Consider the following 22,297-nt stretch of genomic DNA (forward strand, 5'->3'; position numbering starts at 1 on the left):
TTTATTATTAGGTGTTATATTATCATTATTTTTTAGAAAGGGAGGAGCGGCTTCACTCACTGATTTAGAAATCCTTTTAGAATTAAAAGAGATTCTAGGCCGAAACTCTTGACAGCTTCTGACTTTGCAGTCAGTATAATGCTCTAGAATTGCAATGCTTGGCATCTGTAACAATGCTCCAGTTAAGAGCAAACCACCATCTCCACCTACTTCCTTTATAGGTAAAGTCACCCAAAATTATCTCTCATAGGTTTTGTGGAAAACAAGCTTTTATAGACTCCTTCTGGCCATATGGCAAGCCTGAGGAAGCTCAGACAGAATCAACTCTCCTTCTGTCCCAGCCCTTCCTAATTAAACTTGAAAGCCCTCACCAGCGGCAATGCTGTTTTGGAAAAAAAGGCAGAAAACAGCCAGCAACGTTTACCTCTGCAAGGCTACAAATATTTTCCCTTATTCTTCACTGAACAAGAAATTCACTGTAGCAACGTCTCAAGCAAATCTCAAATTGATAATTAACTTGCCCATCTCTATTATCCCCAGGAAAAAAAGGATTGAAGTCTTTAGATCCAATCAATATTGATATTAATTGATAATAAACCCTGTAACATACAAATTCTCTCTGCAGCATATGGGAGAGACACACTAAATAAAAAAATTAAGTTCAGCATTCTAATTTGGATACAAGCTCCATCTGCAGAAGAATTCCTTCAAGCAGCAACAATTCATAGGCATTCTTGGGTAAACTATTCAATACATAGGGAACAAATACCTTCCCCTCTAATTTTTTTCCTTTCCAGATTTGCTTTACTGATGACTGGTTAAGTATAGTCATAGTTTAGGAAACAAAAATCCACATTTAATTAAGTAAACTGTTAAAATGCAGAGACAGAAATTGAGAATTTCCTCATTTTTTTAAAAATAGGTTTGGAATATTATACTAAGTTTCAACTATTTTATATTATACCTAGTATCAAAATTAGATGTCTCATCTTTGTACATGAGAGAACTCCAAAGTATTTAGGAACATAAAAATCATTTGTTGATTATCATGGAATTCACTTTCTGAGGATACTCCATGCAGCAACTGAGAGAATTAAATTTTCTATGGATTAGTCATCCAGAATTAAGGCAGGCTCTCTCTTAAAAAAAAATGGTATATTTCATCACTTCCTATTGATATCTTTAATATTGCATATGAACTTCCCTGGAGGATTTTTTTTGCCTGTTTTAAAAACACTAATAAACTCAGCAATTTGCAGATGACATCGAGCTGAGAGGTGCGGTTGTCACACTGGAAGGACGGGATGTCATCCAGAGGGACCTGGACAGGCTGGAGAAGTGGGCCTGTGAGAACCTCATGAGGTTCGACAAAGCCAAGTGCAAGGTCCTACACCTGGGTCAGGGCAATTCCCGATTTCAGTACAGGATGGAGGATGATGTCATGGAGAGCTGCCCTGCAGAGAAGGACTTGGGGGTGCTGGTTGATGAGAAGCTTGACACGAGCTGGCAATGTGTGCTTACAGCCCAGAAGGCCAACTGTATCCTGGGCTACATCAAAAGAAGTGTGGCCAGCAGGTTGAGGGAGGTGATTCTGCCCCTCTGTTCCTCTCTTGTGAGACCTCATCTGGAGTATTGTGTTCAGTTCTGGAATACTCAACATAAGAAGGATATGGAACTGTTGGAATAGGTCCAGAGGAGGGCTACAAAGATGATCAGAGGGCTGATCATCTTCTCTGTCCTCTGCTATGAGGACAGGCTGAGAGAGTTGGTGTTGTTCGGCCTGAAGAAGAAAAGGCTCTGAGGAGATCTTACAGCAACCTTCCAATACCTGAAAAGGGCTTACAAGAAAGCTGGGAGGGACTGTTTACAAAGGCTTGTAGTGATAGGACTAGGGGCAATGACTATAAACTGGAGAGAGGCAGATTTAGACTGGACATAAGGAAGAATTTCTTCACTATGAGAGTGGTGAGGCACTTGCACAGGTTGCCCAGAGAAGCTGTGGCTGCCCCATCCCTGGAGATGTTCAAGGCCAGGCTGGATGGGGCCTTGGGCAGCCTGATCTAGTGGAACATGTCTCTGCCCATGGCAGGGTGGTTGGAACTAGATGATCTTTAAGGTCCCTTCCAACCCAAACTGTTCTATGATTCTATTACAAAGAATATCTCTGTGCCACTCATGGCCTTTGAGGTACAATAAAGGCATGTAGAATATCTAACCATAGCAGCAATCCTACCTTAAAAAAACCTAAACAAACAAAATCCAAACAACCCCCTCTGTGTCTTCCTTCTTTACATCATATGAAGATTGCTTGTCTTACACACTGAAAGCATTTTCTTACTTGACTGATAAAACAATGTGTATTTTTGCAATATTCTCCAACTTGGCAATGAATGGGGATAAATGCCTACATACAAGAGAGACAACAAGAATTTTCTTTATTGATTTTGCAGCTATTTAAGAGAGTCCCATTGCATTGTAACTTGTCCTGTTTTTGTTAAGTGAACATACCTGCTAAACTAATCAACAGAAAACTTATATTTATGTTGAACTGGGCTATGCTTTGCTGTTTTACTCCTTGGAGTAAATAGCATGAGTATTGCACTCAGCACCCTTGGAAAAGTTTCTGTGAGCACAGCTTGTTTTCCTGCATGAAAAGCTGTGCTTTTGCTCCTAGGGTTTTAGTTTTTTTCTTTTTCCCTTGCCTCTTAAAAGCAAAGCTGTCAAAACACACAGGGACACGCTTGACCCAAGAGACTCATCTTCCCCTTCAGAACTGGCTATCTGGAAAGCATAATAGTTTCTGACAGCATCTGATGCTATACCTGGCTCCTAATTATCAGTGTATTAATGCTTTATCTATTTTACAAATATGACCCAGGGAAAAAAAGATAGTGGAGGAGTGAAATCCTATGGGTTTTATATTGTGGCTAAACGTTAAACAGTCTACTACGAAGCTTGTTATCAACTTGCAGTTGTCAAGCCTCCTCCATAGGAGTAGGAGGCCCTCAGTTCATCTTAGTTCAATTAAATACATGCCTCCACAACTCCCAGGGCAAATATTTAAGTGGTCTTCCCATAAGCAATGACTTACTGTTGAACCATGTGTTACCTTAGTGGCCACATTTTCTGTGATATTAAAAGAATTTGTATAGTTAGCGATGGGTACCTGTCAGTTGTATTGCAAATGAGAGATAGATTCTATTTGTCTAATCTTTTCCCTTTGGCCACCTGAAAAGCACAACCTTATCAAATAATAAGAGACAGACAAAAGCCTTCACATATTATACAAACTGTTTATGAAGCACTGAAACATTCAGATGAAAGGCACTGCATAAGTGCAAAGTATTAATTAATTTTATAACATCAATGCATGCACTGCAAGCATATTTTATAAGACAACAATGATTCACATTGATTTGAAGCAGCATGCTAATGTTAGACTAAAAGAAACGTATCTTCATAACACACTTGTTGCAGAAAAATTTTAGTCCTCTACTTGCTTTGACCTGTGGGTAGGTGAAAAAGCCCTAGTGTTTTTGGAGTGATTGTACCTGCTAATTGCCTCCAGCCTCCAAGCATTTTAGCTTAGTACCTTTCCCCACAGGAAGTCTGACCTATTCAAGTTCACTTGGCTTCTAATCTTGAGTTGTGTGCTCATCTATACTGAATAGTACCATACTGAGTGTAGTATATTAAAGAAAATATGGTTCTTGGTGTCTGGTCCATAATAAGCCGTGAGATACTTCTATACCAGCATTTGCCTCCTCTGCAGCTTAAAGGTAACTTTGTATACACAGATGAAATTATCTAGTAGAATTACTCTTCCTGAATTATTTGATAAAATAGCATCTCTTCTCTACCCAGATTACCCAGGTGTGTATTTTAAGAAGTCCGCTCATTTCCAGATTTACAGAAACAATCATATGGATATTGATTCAAGTTTTCAATACTTAAGCAAGTTGCTTACTATTTCAGTTGTTTGCAATTTATCACTATTCCTACTGATCAATTCTCTATTTGTGAGTCATCTCAGACAAGGCCGCTGACAGGAGCACAAAGAAGCAATTAAGTCAATTTCTTGCATTAATTCATGTAAAAATTTTCTGATAGACAAAAACTAAAAAACACTTCAGTGTCCAAGGGAGCAATGCTTCAGTGAATGTTTATTCTGTGCAGAGCTAAACTTCCAAATACTGTTCATTTTCTTGCTTAAAAGAAATGTTATTTCCTCACTACACAGCTGTAGATTATTTTTCAATACCCAAAAGCATAAAAACAAACCACAACCAAAACACCATAATGAAAATATGTGGAATGTGAGAACTTGTGACAACATAAAATGTTTTATGAATAAGTGTCATGGTTTAGCCCCACCTGGCCAAAGTCAGCAGCTAAAACTGTACACTTAAGCCTCCAAAATCCTTTCCCCCACATACCTCGCATGGAAATGAGAGAGGGGAAGGAGAGGAAAAAGACTTACTGTTTGGAAACTAAAACTACAGCTTTAAGGAAATTATAATGATGATAATGAAAATAATTAGAAAGTAATAAAAGGGATACAAATACATGAAGTAGTGCCCCTGCCCCACCCCTCAATGACTATATACCACCACAAATGCTGCAGAGCAGATATGAGAGGATGGGCTTATGGCTAGGAGGGTGCTGGACTCAGGGACTGGATTCAGGAACACACAGATCTGGGATTAGGAGCAACTAGACAGGCAAGATCCTCACTGGATCCTCACAGGAGAGACAGAGAGACAGAGAGACCCTCGTGGTCTCTCAAGTTTTACCGAGTATGATGTATATGGGATGGAATGCTCTGTTGATCAGTTTAGGCTCACCTGCCTTATTGTCTCTTCCTCACAGGAGCAGCTCCTTTTCCACTCGCTTGAGGATGGCCTTGGTTAAGTATAAGCATTGGCCTTTTTGCATACCAATGCCCTGTGTTATCATATTAGAGAAGAACATGCTCTCAAAAACATGCAGTTAGCTTTCAGAAAAATGAAGTTACTTAGAGCAACTGAGTTAGTCACAAAACTGTCTCAATTTACCTCTAACTACAACGATAAGTAACATGGTGAGAAACCATTACAATACCTCAAATACAAACAAAATAGCTGTTCTGCATACAGTGCATTTTCAGAGGTTCTGTAAAGTTCTGCCTAAAGCAGGAACAAATGTCTTTCATCATAATATCCCTTGAACATCTCTTCCACATAACCTAAAAAGCTACACAGGGTTTCCATTTATTTGTTTCTTTCCACCAGCCTCACTGTTGATTATAGTGATGGTTTTCACTGGAAGGTAGATTTTCAGAGGGTTCACAGAAATAACAGGTTTATTTACTGCTGTTCTTGCACCACCCACCTCAAATTGTGAGTACAATGGTACAGGGCATAAAAACAAAGCACTGCTAATTCCTTAGCTTCTCTGCTCACTTGGCAACTCTGTGCTCAGAGAAGGAAGCACACATATTATGGGAAGGGATTACTCTTATTTTCATATGTGACAGGGAGTAGGTAGGCAAGGGAATTTCTTTTACTCCTTCCTTTAATTTTGCGTGGGCTTAAAAGGCAAGCCCATAGCTTATTAAATGATCCACTTTTACAGTCGACTTAACAAAGCCCTATCAAAGTCTAAGTCTTGCTAGAAAGAACACACTTTCCAGATGGATTATAGAACTAATAAAATAAGCTTAATATTCACTGCCTTTTAACAATGTTTCTTGTATGTTCAGTCTATGATTCTATGACACTATTGCAAGATTTTAGCCCATAGCCTTCTCTACTTCCCTCAAAGTCTTGTCAGCTCTAATAGCATGAATGGAAGTCACAGCCATTGTTTACAGCCATCAGCTATGAATGTTTGCAGAGAAGCCCTGTTTGTTCAATTTCATCATCCAGATCTCTGAAGTTAGCTTTCATGCTGTCAAGAATGCATTTACAGAGCATATTTCAGACATGACAAAGTTTTTTATTTGGAAAGAACTTTTAAAACATCAAGTTTCAAAGTGATAATTGTGTTTATTTATATTTATAAGGCAACCTAATGCATCTTACAAAAGTATGTCCTGTTTAAGTAACATCATTAAACTGCTGCAATTACCCTTAAGCAACTTAAATAATCCAAGATTTGTCATTGCCTTTGGGCAAATGAGCAAACATGTCAAAGAATATTAATCATAATATTTTAAATAGGATTTGGAATAGCACTGCATACCTGCTGAACATTGATATGTAACAATGCCAGAATTCTTGACTCCAAACACTTCTCTCTATGAAAAGCTTCACTACTCCAATTCTCCTCGTATTTCAGTACAAATAAAACAGTCCACTCCTAAAACATGTGGGTTCATTCCCAACTCTGTTCTACTTAGCCTTTAGATTTAGTTTTAATTTTCATAGATTGGTACTTTCAGTTAGTCTGTGACAAGCAGATTGCTAATGTACTTCCTCACTGTCAGACTTGGCTGTTGATCCTTTGCACAATACTGGAAAGGCCCAGAGACAGTATATAAGATTTATACAAATAAACACTGAAACATGAAGTAAAAGCAGCCTTTTGGAATACTGCCTCTGGCCCTGTTTCAGCACCACTTATGTTGGAAATCTGTATTTTAAAACTACTTCAATTAAGCTTATTTTTTTAACTAAAAATGTTTAACATGGACAAAGCTAGTGCACTGAAAGAGCTTTGTGAAGACATGTGGTGCATTGTTATTTTAGAGTTCATCCAAGTCTCATTCAATTTCTATGTAAATAAAAGACAAAAGTTATATTTTCATTATGCAGATAACAGCACCCTTTTTCTTATTTTAGAGAAGTAATTAATTTACTTTTAAGCTTTTCACATTAGCCATCAAGCATGAAATCAATTTTAAATGTACTTAGATCATGTTTTCATCTAATCTCTGAGTCTTTTGATAAATATTACTTAATACATTATTTATTTATGGAGCATTCAGATCTGCACTTTTTTACTAACGGGCAGACAAAGCAAAAGGAAAGAATAAAGAATTGAACCAAAATGCTTTTCAACTTTTAGTAATGTAATCAGAAATACACTAAGACAGAGACATCAGCATTCACAAATGGGCAGAGAAAACTAAAGTAACTGAGCTGGAATTCTTGTCTTAATTCCAGTTTTAAAAAGCAGTCTTTATCTTCAACAATTATCCAATTGTTTTTACAATTGCCTCCCATAACACCCATCTTCATGCACCTGTTTAATAGACATTATTCTTCCTATTTTCAGGGCAGAAAACCAAAAAGAAAGTAAGCATTTTTCTAGAGCAAAACCTACAAAAATATTTCAGCATTCACAAAAAATATTAAAGCTCTGAAGAAAGATCTGCTGTTGTGCAAAGCCCTTAAAACAAAGATGAGGAAATGCATACACCATGTAGTCAAAACTATTCTACAGAGACAAGAAATAAATTAAACGTAAGAATAACTCCAGTGTCCAGGATCTATAGATCCTCCTCTGTGTTTTTACAAAAAACAAACAAGCAAACAGTTCCTGTCTTCCCCAGCCACTGTGCCCCCCAACCACACCCACACATTCTTGGTTTTAGATCTTTGACTATTCATTTTGTAGTGTCAATGGATTTCTCAGCCTAATTTCTCTAACAACTTTTCTTTTTCCTACAATATCCTGTTATCACAGTCTTATCACAGTCTGGACATTGTAAAGATCATTTCACCTGGGAAAGAGCCTGGTTCTCCAGATATCCATTTTAAATACTTTACTCCATGACAATAAAGCAAATACACCCCCCCCCCCCGTGTCTCCCCATCCAGATAGAACATTTGGTTATCATATACTATGAAGAGTCTCTTAAATGCTGTCCTAAAATAGCATGGTGACAAATAACAAAAAATCCCCTTTCCAGCATCCCCATGGTTCTAAGGTAAAAGGTACATTCCTTACAAGTTAAGAAAACTGATGCACTACTAGTTATCAGATATGCCACACTATTTTTTAAAGCAAATGGGTACATGATCTAACTAGGTCTTAACGCCACTGTATGTTTTCCCCTAGATGCAGAAAATCTTGACCATGTGGACTTTCAGTGCCACAAAATGAATGGAGAATGCAAAAGAAAATATATGAAAGACACATGTTACCTACCAAAAACCTGCAGGCTACAAATTACTCGTGGCAGCCACTGCAGTAGCTTAACTACTTGCACTAGGGTCTAAAATTTCACCAAGACCCAATACCCCAGAGAACTGTTCCTAGACAAACTATATTAAGAAACAGCTTCACAAGTCACTGAGGAGACTTTCAACATTACATTGGTTGGACTCAATGATCCAAGAGGTCTTTTCCAACCTGGTGATTCTATGATTCCAGATCTGCACTAAGGGAAACTGATATTCCAGGGATGCCTGAAGATGGACAGGCCTTGTCTTAAATTAGAGAAGACAAACAAACAATATTGAAGACATAAGAATGTCATATCATGGTCCAATAAACCAAGTGTATAAAAGGAAATAAATGAGAGGGGAAGAATGGCTAAAACAATAATAAGGTCAGGACTGCAAAACAGCTATTATTTTGACTTCTAAAAGAAGAAATAAATAAGCAAAAGTAAAGAAGAGAATATTGACATAAGGAAGAGTAAGAAAAGATGCTGACATAACATTTTCATGTCTGTAAGTATTATATCTTAATTTGAATGCAAATAAAAGATTGACAACATGGTACTTTCTGAGATGAATGTAGTACCAGATTAAAATGACTAACAACATTTATCTATATGCAGTCAGCAATATTACACATGCTGTTTATACTTGCAGATGACCATCAATGCTCCATGTGCAGAAAAACATCCAAATCTACAAAGATAATTTTTTTGACCTAATGAACTCCTTAGGTACAAGCAGCTTCTTCCATTCTAAACAAGCACTCTCTCTTGTAAGAGAGACGACTAGTAAGAAGACAGATTAGCAGGATTCTACTCTGAAAATATTATTAGAAATTACTGTAGATTCCTGTATAAAAGCATGTTAGTTAGAGCAGTTTAACAACTAAAGTCCATAAACGATCCCCTTTAGGAAAGAAATACAAAATCTTCTGGAAACACTTCTTGTTTACAAAAGGTTGCATAATGAAAAAAGAACCACTGTTTCTTGTTACACTGTTATAAACCTTAAAAACCACATGTAACAACACTGTGAATTAATGGAATAGAAATTATTGTCTAAGTTATGTAAGTGGTTTAAATCCATTCTTACTGTAAAATATTGCATCTGAAAATAAACTAAGCTAAAGGAAAACCACCACAAAGACACACACTAACCAGAAAGTCCGGTAAACGAACAAAACAAAAGAGAGTGAAACATGATAGAATTACTGTGCTTAAGGGTTGTTAAAATACATTTGTGTATTAATTTATTTGAGTTACAATCAAAAATGTCACTTCACCCTACAACTATCAATACCTGAATAAGAGTTATTAGAGGCCCACTAAAGCTAGAAGGCCTCTGATAAAGTTGTAAGGATGCTACAGCATCTAGAGAAACATGTGAAGAGATGGGACTGTTAAAAATAAGGGGGGAAGGCAAAGGGAGAAGCAAAGGGGGAGGCAAAGGAAAGGGTAGAGGTACTTTAATAAAATTATAGTATAAGTAATGAATATTGGCAATTTTAAATGACAATTCACAATAACAAAAATTGCAAAAATTCAGAGGTGAACCAGTCGTGTAGTGAATACCATCTCTAGAACAAAGCAGTACTTAAGTTTCTGGAACAGAATTGTTGCCTATTACTATCCTCTTTCAGAAACTAGTGAGCTTAATTTTAAAGCTCACATATAGGAAATAATGCAAGAAATATATTAAACCTCAATAAAATATTTGATTTTTACTGTATAACAGATGTGGCCGTTAATGATTTTCAAGTCACAAGAGCTCTCTCCTGCCACGTAGAGCACCGGCTAATCCTTTAAAGCTTTTATAAAGTATTTCTGCAAGCACTCTAGCTATAATTATGCTTACAGGCCAGTAAAGTCTGTTGTTAAGACATATTAAGCATCTCATTGTTCAGAAGCAAATTTAGTTCTTGGGCCCTTCCTCAGTCTTGGGCTAACAAATAAGAATGGAATTAAAAAATGCTTTAAATAAGTTCATCATAAAATAACGTCACTAAAGTTTCCATCTTGAGTAATGTAAGTATGTATTTAAGCTTGTGGAGATACTTGAAAATCAAGACCTGAACCACCTAGTTCTAAACCCTAAAATGAATAGTTAAGATTTTACAAATGGAAAAATAATAGTTTTCTTATAGAAAAAAAAGTGAGGAACACACCCGCACAACCAGATTGTTTTGAAGTAAGGATACCTAGTATTGTTAAATACGTTGTAAAATACATTCCATTAACATACATAACCACTCATACTTTATAAAATTAAATGGTATTAAAGCCTTGCCATTACAGAAGTAGTAGAACACCTGTATCTCCCATCAAGGCACTGGTGTTTCAGCGTGACTGCAATACTTAATTCAACAATGAGAGACTTCAAGAAACAAAACTAAATATTACCTCTAAACCATAGTTTTCTGCCTGAAGTCAAGCCGAGTGAAGGAGCAGAAACTACATTATGACACCTTTTACGTTCCCAAAGCTTAAAAACCTACCAACTGCTGCCAAGGTTTTTCAGCCACTATTGTCCTGTACAGCTGGATCTCCACCCAGCTGTGTAGATCTGTGTTAAGTATTACTTAATCTGATATCCCATATTCTTTGCAGCTGTGCCTGATTAGACTAATGAGGGATAAGGTCCTTTATTATAGGAAGACTGTGGTAGAGGCACAGTTTATTGTATTTTTTTAGACTTCAGAGATTTTAAAGACTGTAAAACTGGGTGTTCTGTTAAGTTGAAGAAATCAAGGTACTTTGGGTTTTGTTATAAATTTAAGCATTGTACTTTGCAGTTGTTTCTATATTTTCTATGAACAGTTCTGGATTACGTGCAAGTAATGTTTATAGATGGGCATTTTAGGTACTCGTTAAAGTGAAATTTAGATGAACAACACCTATGACAAGACACAACTTGAAATCAGAACACATAGATTCCTTAAAGCAGAGGAACCCTGTTCTTGCTAGGAAGTGGGGAAATCAATTTGCTATTGAAGTAGGAAGAGAAGATACTTTGCACAAAACATTTCAATACCTGTGTGATATAGAACTTGGGTGAATAACTAAATACTTTAATCATAGCTTACAGCTAAGTGCAGACCTCAGAAAACACTTTGTTCATAGCTTACAGCTTCATGGCAGACCTTAGAAGTAATTAAATCTTTATGTAGTGAGGCAAATGCTATTGAGCTCTAAGTCACTCCCAGCAGGGATTTGCTTTAGCTAGCTCAGTGCTAACTTGGATACAAGTACTGAATTGCTGCTGCACTTTAAAGGAGGACTACTGGTTGATACAATGGTTTTGAGAGAGAAAGTAGAGAAAATTTCTGTTTCAACTTGTATTTTATTTGCTTTAGACCTTCTTTAGAAGATAGCTATCCTAGAACTACTTAAACTACCCAATACTTAGCAAAGTCATAGATTGGAATCTAGGTTGTTCAGCAATGTTAAAATTGTTCTAACCAGTGACACCATATCCATTGTTCAATAACTAATTTTCTGCTAGTAAAACTTGTAAGTTAGGAATTGAATTTTGAAGAAATGTAATAGTTCTTGAAATGTAACTGATTGTTTTCTTTTGGAATTTGACCCTAAAATCCTAGTTGTGAGTCCTTCTATCAAAGTTTACTTATTCTACTCATGGAGAACAAAGGTACTTGTTCAAGTTTTGTCACTTGAACTTAGATTTTTTATTTTCTGAAAGATGCAGCTATGAACATTCAAGGAACTTAAAATTTAAGAGGCCTTCCTAGTCACATAATCTTCATATAGAAACATTGACCTTATACCACATTTGATGTTTTCATAGAATGATAGAATGGTTTGGGTTTTTTGGAAGGGACCTTAAAGATCATCTAGTTCCAACACCCCTGCCATAGGCAGAGACACGTTCCACTATATCGGGTTGCTTACAGCCTCATTCAACCTCTCTGGGCAACCTATTCTAGTGCCTCACCATCCTTGCAGTAAAAATTTCTTCCTAGTATCTAATCTAACCTACCCTCTTTTAGCTTAAAACTGTTACCCCTTGTCCTATCACTACAACCCCTGACGAAGAGCCTCTCCCCAGCTTTTCCATTTCTTTGCTTACAATAAGATTCTACAACCTTGTTATCCTTAGCCTTATAAGAAGGGTAGCAGGTTGAGGGAGCATTCTAGCTGAACTTTGGAGAGGTTGAGGCCTTTGGAAGGTTTAGCTCCAAAAAAGCTATGGAAAGGAATAAAGTCAGTTATAAAGTTTATTGGGATCCAGAATAAAAGGTGCATAAAAAACCAATAATACACTGAAAAGTAAGAAATTCCTAAGTAGTTTCTTTTGAAGACCTCTTTGCTGCTACAGATCTCTTGGATGATGTCAGAACCACCTGTGCACAATCCTAAATACTAGCTGTGCTCATTATTAGACTGGATAACTTCTTGGGTGCTGGGAAAAATAATAATTTAATCAATGCTTTTCTTGTCACTATTTAACTATTGTTATTTCATCACAACTTTAGAACCTATTTCTTCTGTTTATTTTCTTCCCAGCTGAGTAAAAAAAAAAAAATCCCAATTGCTCTCTACTTTTATCACACTTACTGCATGGAGTTCCAAAAATGTTATTTGCAGTGGCTATGTTATTTAAACTGGCTTTTCTAGGAAAAATCAGAACCGCTGAAGCCCAGTTTCTGTAGATTTCATTGCTATGTGCAAATGTACAGACTGTGGTAGTCCTGGCTCATGCCCCTATCTGTATCTCCTGTTCAGCAAGTTCTGTTTGCGCTAAGTGTCTGGCTCCTATGTTTCACAGACCAGGTAATTGTTCAGCTTGTTGTATAGCCCTTCTTTTGGCAGTAATATTAATATCCATTCCTGTCTTCTACCTATTCAGCAGTTTTCATAAAAGTGTTTAATATTTTTTTCCCTCTGTACGGTTTCTTCAGAAAACAGTAGGTATTGAAATCTTTAGAATTCATATGATTATGCTGCAAAGATTTTTTTCCAAAGGTATTGCAATCAGAATTTCAGTCTAATAAACAGTTCTCCGAGTAGCACGTAATAAAACTAGATTCTTTTCATTACCAAAACAGAAGGGAGCATCCAACTAGGATTGTATTACTGGTGTTTTGCCTTTTTAAAAAATTTGTTAACCATATAAAAGTGAAATTTACAGAAATGTTCCTGAAAGTGGCACAACCAGCAATCATTCCTCACTTGCTCTACAATACATTGTTGATTTTAAATAAGCCTGTCTTTTCCTGCTGCCTGTTTAGAAGTTCCTAGTACGGTTATTACTGCCTAGAATCCACTACAATTTTTTTGCATGCTTTCTTATCTTCTGAAGGAAAGAACTCACTCCTTTCCCCCAGATTCAGAGACAGGATTTTGAAGTCTAACCGAAAAGCACGCAAGTGTTCGTTGTGTCCTTACAGAGTTAGTACAGTCTCTCAACCACCCGATGAGTCTTAGGCTTTTGTTCTGTGGGCTCCTCAGCATCTCTCAATACCCACAGGGCTCTCTGCTTCCCCCTGGCGCTGCTCGACCCTCAGACACCCCGGCAGCGAGAGCTCTGCCCGTGCTGTGTGCGAGTGACCTCTTCAGCCAAGGCTGCGTCATTACAGAAAGGTCACGATGCAGAATCATAGAATCATAGAACCATAGAATAACCAGGTTGGAAGAGACCCACCGGATCATCGAGTCCAACCATTCCTATCAAACACTAAATCATTCCCCTTAGCACCTCGTCCACCCGTGCCTTAAACACCTCCAGGGAAGGTGAAGCAACCACCTGCCTGGGCAAGTGTATGAACTTCGAGAATGAATAAGATTTTAGTGGCACAGCTGCCGTATTTTCCTTTTCCTGAAGATCCGCAATGAAACAGACTAAATGGGAAACGACTTTCTAGTGGGAATTTTGGAAAAGTGATTTTTTGTTACTAATGTGTTTTCTCTGAGTATATTCACAAATTTGTGTGCTGTGCTGTTGCCAGATTGAGAATTATTAACAATTATTAAATAAAACCAGTTTGAGGGCGGTCCATGAAAGTATGTTAAATTGACTGTCAAGGAGCTTTGCAAGAGACTGTGAAGCTGGCATGAAGCTTATTTGCTTGCAGTTTACTGCTGGTTGTATCTGTAGACTAGTAATATAGCAGAACTATGGGTTTCAAAAAGGGAAATAAACCAAAACGTGTAAATTAATTGAAATGGATAAGATAACTTAAAAGCATACTTGATTTTGTTGGCAGTGTTTCTCATAACTCAGTTTCCTCAGCAACTAAGATTTACTTTCTCATTTAATGATTCTCCCAGAGTGAAGACACAGAAAAGCAGAGTTTAGGTTAAAATAAAAAAAACCAAACCCAAACCACAACACAATGTTTCAATATTCAGCTTATCCAGGATACATTTTCACTGAAGACCCAGAGAAGGACAAAGACAATCCTATTATCTTCAACAGTGACAATTAAGATTCTCTGGAGGCGTTTTCTGCAAAGCAACTTTTCAGCTTGGAATGAAACCACATATAAGCATATAGATCCATAATATAACTTTTCAAGACTCTACTTTAAATCTTGTTGACAGAGCTCTATAATCTTCAAACCGACAGCTGTTTTTGTTCCCTCTGCAAAACTATACCAATACATACAGATTTTAAAAACATGTTAAAGACTGATTTCAAAGGAGAAGTTCAATTATATATGTATGGAGATACTGTTTAGTGATGGATATGAATTCCTAAGCTTGCATGGCCAGAAGACCTGTACATGGGACTATCCACAAGCAATCAACAATGCAAAATATTAGTAATTTCAAAGTGTTGAAAGTCTTAATAGCAAAAGACACAAAGAAATTTAAAGCACAACAAGTGTTACAGGCAAGTGATTGCTGTGTTACTTTAAGGAAATGTTGAGAACATGAAAAGAATTATGTAGTCTTCAGGTGTAACTAAAGAGCTTTACAGGAAGTTCTGAATGGGGAACTACAAATCTATCCTGTCCAAACAGGACTTTTTTTGACAAAATTTTCCTAAGGGAATATCAAATACACCCAGTTGATCTTAAACCAAAATAGGTTGTGAGGAGCTGTTAATCTAGATGTATAATCTGTGTCTGTGTGTGCTAAGAAATCATATTAACATTAAGGCTGAGAATTGCGAAGTAGCAAACACTGTTTGTGCAGTGCTGATTGGCCTTGATTTCTATTAGCTTTAGAAGGAAAGGAAGACAGTAGGAAGTATTACAAGTTTTTCAGCCATCACTGCAAATGTAGTTTTTCCAACTGTAATAAACAGATGTTAATAAAGAACCTAAAACTTTACACAGCAGGTAGTTATTTTTATGTTTTGTCATTGAACAAAAACAAATGCACATAAATTTCACTACGAAGTATCAAATGAAGTTTTCAAATGGAGACCATTTTATTGTCTCCTGGAAATGTCTTACATAAGAGGATAGATTTTTGGCTAAATTTAGAAAATTTTGGTTTATTTCATAGTATAGCACACCAATTCCATTAGTATGGGGCTTGGAGACATTCTAATTAACTGACAGTCAAAACTGTGTCAATTGCCTGATACTTGTTCTTCGGAGGCAAATCCTGAATTCTTTCACCTACATTAATGAAGGAACCGTCACACAGAATGATTTTAGAGCCAATTCTGTTGAATCAAGTCGAACTTAACTTCCCAGGCAGAAAACAATGAAATGCTCTAAAGAAATGAAGATGTCCGAATCTGTTATTCCATGCACTTACTAGCCACTGCATGATCCACTGTTCTTGTGTGACAACCTCTAAGCAGGTCCACTCTGAAAACTGCATTTAGTCAACCTCCACAGTCAGAAGACAGTGATGATATTTGGTGTCTTAAGAGCCATGCACTTACCTTACATCAGGGACAGGGTTGCCGGCAACTCTGCACTCCAGCAATACTCTGTTTCCTTCAGCGACTTCCTGGCTTCGGAGCTTCTGGGTGAATTGAGGTCGTGAAGGTTGATTCACTTCCATGTTGATGAAGGGATGGCAAAGGACCGTTTTACTCTGAGCGATGCTCTCCCTTTCAGAAAATTGCTCTCCCTTCACACGAACCCCCGGTAATTCTGCCTCAGGCTCAGGCTCTTGAGGTGGCTTCTCAAACTCCTGGTTCACTGCGGTACTTACAGCTAGTTGTTTCTTTTTGGGAGACAGGTATCCACTATCTGGAGAAGAAGAGTCCCCATCAGGACTTCGGCCTCTTGTGTTTGCTGCCTGTCTAAATATAGATGACAATTCCTCTATCAACGTGGCAGCTTTGTCACACAGTTTGTTCCTGAACGGAACTTCTCCCTGGGATGCCGAGTCAGACTTTGTGCTTGTCTTAGGCACACATTTACCATCTTTCTCCAAATGTTTCAGGCTTCTAATGAAGCTGGGGCTAGCAGGTAGTAAAGGGGAGGTGCTTGCTTGCCTCCTGGAAACTGTGACAAAACTACTTGCTGTTTGAGGTGCACTGGATTGATCTTTCTGATTCCCTGGGAGAACATGATTTGCCCCAGATGAAGTCAGACTGCTTGCTTGAGGCCTCTGTAAAGCATTTTGCTCATGCAGTTTGGGATCCTTGGAAGAAGGATTTTCTGAAGTGCTAGAAAGAGAGGTGTGGAAATGAGTAAAGTCTGGTGCTACATTCTGATCCTCCTTCATGGAACTGGCAATGGCTTCCTGAGCTATGTCAAGGCTTTTACAAATCTCCTCCTGAGTAAGGAAGGCAGAAAGTTCATCTGCAAATTCCCCATTTTGTATTTCTGATACAGAATCATAGAAAAAGTCATGGTAGTTTGAATCTTCTGACGTATTTTCAGGGTATCCTTTATTGGTGCCTCTCTCTGCACAGTAAGCTTCCTTCCGCACCAATGAAAGAGGTGATGCCTGACCACAGCTTCTGTCTTGCATCCTGGAAGACATAAATAGAGTTCCTTAACAAAAAAAATTGTCAATAAAAATACACTGTTATGTCCTGGTACCTATAATCTAGAAACAAAATGTTGAGGAAAACAGAACCTAGAGGTGCATGAAACACTTGATGTAAACCTTGATTCTATTAATTACAGTGGGCCGGGCCTTCAAATTGTCTGGGTGGACATAAGAGCAGTTAGGAGTAATTTTTCTCACATGTCTTCCTACAGAACTATGAAGATGTTCTTTGTATGTTGCTTAGCATAAGCTCAATACCACTGGGCCAATCTGAGTGATTTGTTATTTTACATCAATGTTATTACACTTCTCTTTTTCTGGTTTTAGGCTTGTGATGATTTGGGGAATGTGTTTACTTTTCTCTTTCTCATAACAATGCCTTCCTGACATTAAACCATCAAATTTTGAGAGGAAACCCTGATCTAGTTGAAACCATTATGAGAATCTACAGAGGGAGTTTTGGATTACAAATTCCAAGTTAACCTTTCTCTTTGATGTTGATAATGTGTTTAATATTATCTAACTTCTTGTGTTAACCCTTTTAACTTTTTATTTTTCAATACACTTTAGCAACACTTTTCTCAGCACTGAAGAGTTGAATACTGTACTACCCCATGTTAAAAAACACTAAAGAAACAGATTTCACAACCTATGTATCATCCTGCAGCAGATAAGTGTATAATGTACATTTTGTACCACTTTCAAGAAGTACAGAAGCAACTATACATGACCAGTTTTCCCAAATGATTTTAGAATGAGATGAATGTTCTTTGTCTCTGTAATAAAAAGACATCAGGGAAAGTGCTCTTTTCTCAAGGGAAGTATCTGCTTGAAACTCTCGTTACTGAAATTTATTTGTCCTGCTAGTCAATAGATTGCGTGCGGTCTTATCTTAAAAGTAAGTGCTGCTTCTGGGAAGCACTTAATTAGGTTAAACATAATGTTCTTATTTTAATTTTTATGAGAATAATTCTGCATAATTTTAAAAAAATATTATGTTTCCTCTTAATGGTCCAAAGTATTTCTTCAGTGATAGACAAGGGGCTTAACAGTCACGAGATGCACTAGGTGGCATTTTACATCAGCTTGTGCAAGTTCCAGTTACCTTTAGTCACTTCACCAGGGCTTACCCAGCATGTAGTCATTAACTGACTGAGACATTATTGGAATTCTTGGCCTGGCATATGCTTCTGTTGATACGGCTGCATGTTTTGCCAGCAGATTACAACTCAACAGATAAAAGAGATGCATAAGGGAAACAAAGCCTTTTAGGATTTGATATATGTTTTTATAGAATACAGTGACAGGCTCACTCTTTGCTGGTATTATGTCTTTCTTTCCTTTTATCTGTTTCCAGGGCAACACACTTAGCAGTCATGCCAATCTCTTGTCAACAAAATCTAAAAAAGTATATACAGTATAACTGACTACAACACAGCAGCTTTAAAGAATGAATCTGAGACGCCAAGCAAACAGTTGGTCTAGAGCCTCAGCTGTTAAGGCATAAACTGGCTGAATGCCAGGAAACCAAGTGTTAAAACTGGAGAGGTTCTGTCTCCTTAGCCTTAGTTATTTTTTAAAACTTTTTATCCAAATGAACAAAAGTACTAGTTTACTATTTAGATAACTCATAAATATCTGTGCTTCAAATGATCTCTGGTTGTAAATCTGATTCATGCTGGTTGCTAGCTCGCTCACATCTCAAAGGGATACATACTCAGATAAACTTCACTGACTTCCAACACCAACCTGCTCTGGTGTTTCAGTAGATTATGGGTTGGAGGGCAATTTCACCTACTGATAGCCACCAGATACAATGTTTAAAATGAATGTAATAAGAATTAGTGTATCTCCTCCAAACACTTGATTTTATCATTAGAAAAATATAATGGCTACACATGTCATAATTTTCAAAGCCAAATGTCTAAATTTAGGTAAATCAATCTGGAGCTGGGCATTTACACAAAGTTGATGAATTTAAACATGTTCTGGTTATTGACAATTTCTAATGCTAATAGTGAGAAAGGTCTGGTGTCTAAAAATGGATCTATATGTCTAGCTGAATGGGGGCTTCCAGTATAAAGACCTTTTTTCAGCCACACTATAATACATAAAACCACTGTTCTTCTAGAGCTACTTGTAACCACAGCGAACTGGAGGTGAAGTATCACTAACCTTATCAAGTAGCACATACGATCATAATTAGAAATTTCAAATGCTATTTCTAGCTTCTCCAAGTTACACTACAATGTATTTATAACAGTTTTCATCATTATTACTCCTTAGGTAGCATGCAAATCCATATAACCCTATCATCTAAACACACAAAAATAAAATACAATGTTGTATACAGATCAGTCTTTAGCTATACTTCCAGCATTAATACAGATAAACTATGGGGTCCTGTTTGCTCTATATTTTAAAATTACAAGTAAATACACGTTTTAATATCACAGTGATTATATATTTATTCAGAAAATACTACTGATGCTCCAAAGAATAATATTGTAAATAGAAAGTTCAAACTTTAGTGGATTAAAATAATTTTGGAAAACATTTGAATAATTAATCAATTAAGGTATTCAAGAGATAAATAATGAAATATGGAAAACCGTCTGCAGAACCTGTCCAACGAGAAATTATTATTTAAAAATTTGCGACCCCAAGCCAACTGTTCAAAGGAATAATATGAAGAAGTATCAAGTAAGACTTTTAAAAACAAAAGAACATGTTTTTTCTCCAAATTTTGAAATCCTTCAAAATTATCCCCCAAATAACAAAAATTAAATTTATCAGAAAATGTAAAACAGACCTTATGATGAGCAGGACAATATGAAGATTCTCAAATATAATTAATAGCAGGTAAAGTGGCTTTTTTCCTTCTTTATTTAAGTAGGTTTGAAGTTGTTCCAGCTATTCACTCTGTGTTACTTGGTCCTCAGTAAGCATCGAGAAGACCGTGCTCTGTGTGTTACATCTGTCCTCTGTGACTATGTAATTCTTACCCCACTCATCTATATTTGGTAACTGAACTCATGTTTCAGCAGACTGCTGCTATCTGGAATTCCAGTAGAAGCAACGCTAGGCCTGGAAGAGGCAGATAGTTCTGTGTGCTTACTATTCAGACATTTGGAGAACCTAATCCTTTAAATGAACAGTTTTTGTGGTATTTAACACAGTGTTTTAGGCTGTTTTAAAATATAATTTAAATTTTAGGATGTGATTTTTGCTTATTATTAAAAAGCCTACCTCCACCAGTTACATAAAATGCAGTTGGTGAAAGTTAATTTTTGAAAAATAATTTCTTTCTACAGCATTTTTTTCTTAACAGATTTCTAACTTTTTAACAGCAGTAACTATTTTTATCACAATAAATAAAATAATTGTTTTTTTCTAAAAGTGGTTTAAAACTAATAGCTTCCTTGTGTACCTTAGTATCTTCCAGGAAAAGAAAAACATAGAATCACAGAATCACAGAATCATTTAGGTTAGAAAAGACACTTAAAACTTTTAGAGTTACTTACTTAATTTTGACATCTCAAATGAAGTAATCCCATTATCAGAAAAGAAGTATCTCCCTCAGAAAAGACACACAAAATCCCTGGAAAACACGCATGCTGTAAAAAAATCCCACAACTCCGACGCATGTACTAACACTGAAAAAATCAAAATTAATTTCTGGTCTCTATAGTCTTGTAGGCTGTAATGAGTAACACAGTCAGCTCTTCCTTACTGTCTTTCCTAAGGAAGTACTTTCACTTCATTAAGAACTCCTGTGAGAGTTCTATCTCAGAGAATAAAAAATTTCTGTCCAAGAGTCTACTTCTGCCTTTTCAGGCACATCATTTCCCTTGATAGTCAATGAAAAGAAGAAGTAAACATGAAGACTGCTAGTTTAATCTACAGACATTATCCCATAATTTCCAGAAACAAAAGTAACATATAGCTAGGGTTGTTTCTGGCACATTGCAGCCTGTAGGAAGTCAAGTTCTCTAGAATACATAGGAGAAATTATAGCTCCACATAGATGTTATAGACCTCAGTCCCTTCACTAGCGTCCTCTATATCTGTTCTAAGATTCAATTTAATTGTGTGGGCTGGCACTTGTTCTTAGCTCAAAGTCTTCTAGGTATTGCCTAGGTATTACCCAGTGCCAGTATCACACAATTTATTTCAGTGGTTAATACAATATCTTTCTTTGCACCTTCATACAGCCAATTACTGTCCCCTAACCAGAGCTTCAACAAATTAAACTGTTGGATTAGGAATACTTACTTCATAATGCATACAAATCCCATTCCTATGACTTGGGGTCCTTACTGTGTCATGAGGAAATTAATAAAAAGGGATTTATTTCAGGTCATTTTACAATAATTTCCGTGTGTCAAATAAGAACATAATCAACGTTCTAAAAATTCCGGGTTAAAAACCATACACAAAAAAGTAACTGATCATCTAAGAGTTAACTACTGTCTGCCTAATTTTTTAAGCAGTTATCCCACAGAGTGGAATCCAGGCCCTGTGTCAGGCACCCAATCTCTCCACAAATTGCCTAAGAGTTAGCCACCTTGGGAGCCAAGCAGAGCCTGCATATAAACAGCAGCAAACTGCCTTGGGCTATCTTCAGCAGTTTCTGCAGGGAGTTGGTGGATGAAATCCTGGTTCTTGCAAATATATGTTTAAATTGTCACTTTTGGCATGTGCCTGGGCACACCTGTAGATGTAATTTTTAAAGGAACCGAGCTTTTATAATACACTTGCACTGCTGATTTGTGTAAATCAGGTATGCATATTAGTTTTGTACTACATGATAGAAACCTTTGCTCAGAAACTGAAAGATCTATTTTATGGGTACTGATATTTTTGTAATAAAATTTCTTAAAAATCCATATAGGCAAGACTTCCGTCTGTGCAGAAGGCCTAGGGAATGCCTTTTCACTGCCGGATTCCATTAAAATATGTAAGGCATATATAGGTTAGTACTATACATATATTATTAAAATATATATATAGGAAGAAAGGACAAGAAATGAGGTGTCAACAAACAGTGGAACTGTCAGTCTTCTGTGGTTTAAGTGGGAAGGCCACTCCAGGTTTTAGCATTTGGACATGCATACAAATAAGAATTTAAGCAAACCTGTAATACAGCTGATGTTGTTAAAGCACAAATCCCCAAGAAATACATTTCCTATTGAATTAAGAAGCAAGTGGATAAGGAATGAA

The 22,297-nt window shown here is 36.8% G+C and overlaps 1 protein-coding gene across 1 annotated transcript in view; it reads right to left on the reverse strand.

The window, feature by feature from the left end:
- The window catches only part of PALLD (palladin, cytoskeletal associated protein), a 190,406-nt gene extending 170,364 nt beyond the window's left edge, over positions 1-20,042 (reverse strand). Inside the window, exons 1-2 of the mRNA XM_069855795.1 lie at positions 19,887-20,042; positions 16,011-17,054 (exon numbers count right to left, since the gene is read on the reverse strand). Of these exons, the coding sequence (XP_069711896.1) occupies positions 16,011-17,053 (1,043 nt within the window). The 5' untranslated portion in view covers position 17,054; positions 19,887-20,042. The remainder of the gene's footprint in view (positions 1-16,010; positions 17,055-19,886) is intronic.
- Between the last annotated feature and the right edge of the window lie 2,255 nt (positions 20,043-22,297).

Source organism: Phaenicophaeus curvirostris, chromosome 4 (genome assembly GCF_032191515.1).
Source record: "Phaenicophaeus curvirostris isolate KB17595 chromosome 4, BPBGC_Pcur_1.0, whole genome shotgun sequence".
Taxonomy (NCBI): Eukaryota; Metazoa; Chordata; class Aves; order Cuculiformes; family Cuculidae; genus Phaenicophaeus; species Phaenicophaeus curvirostris.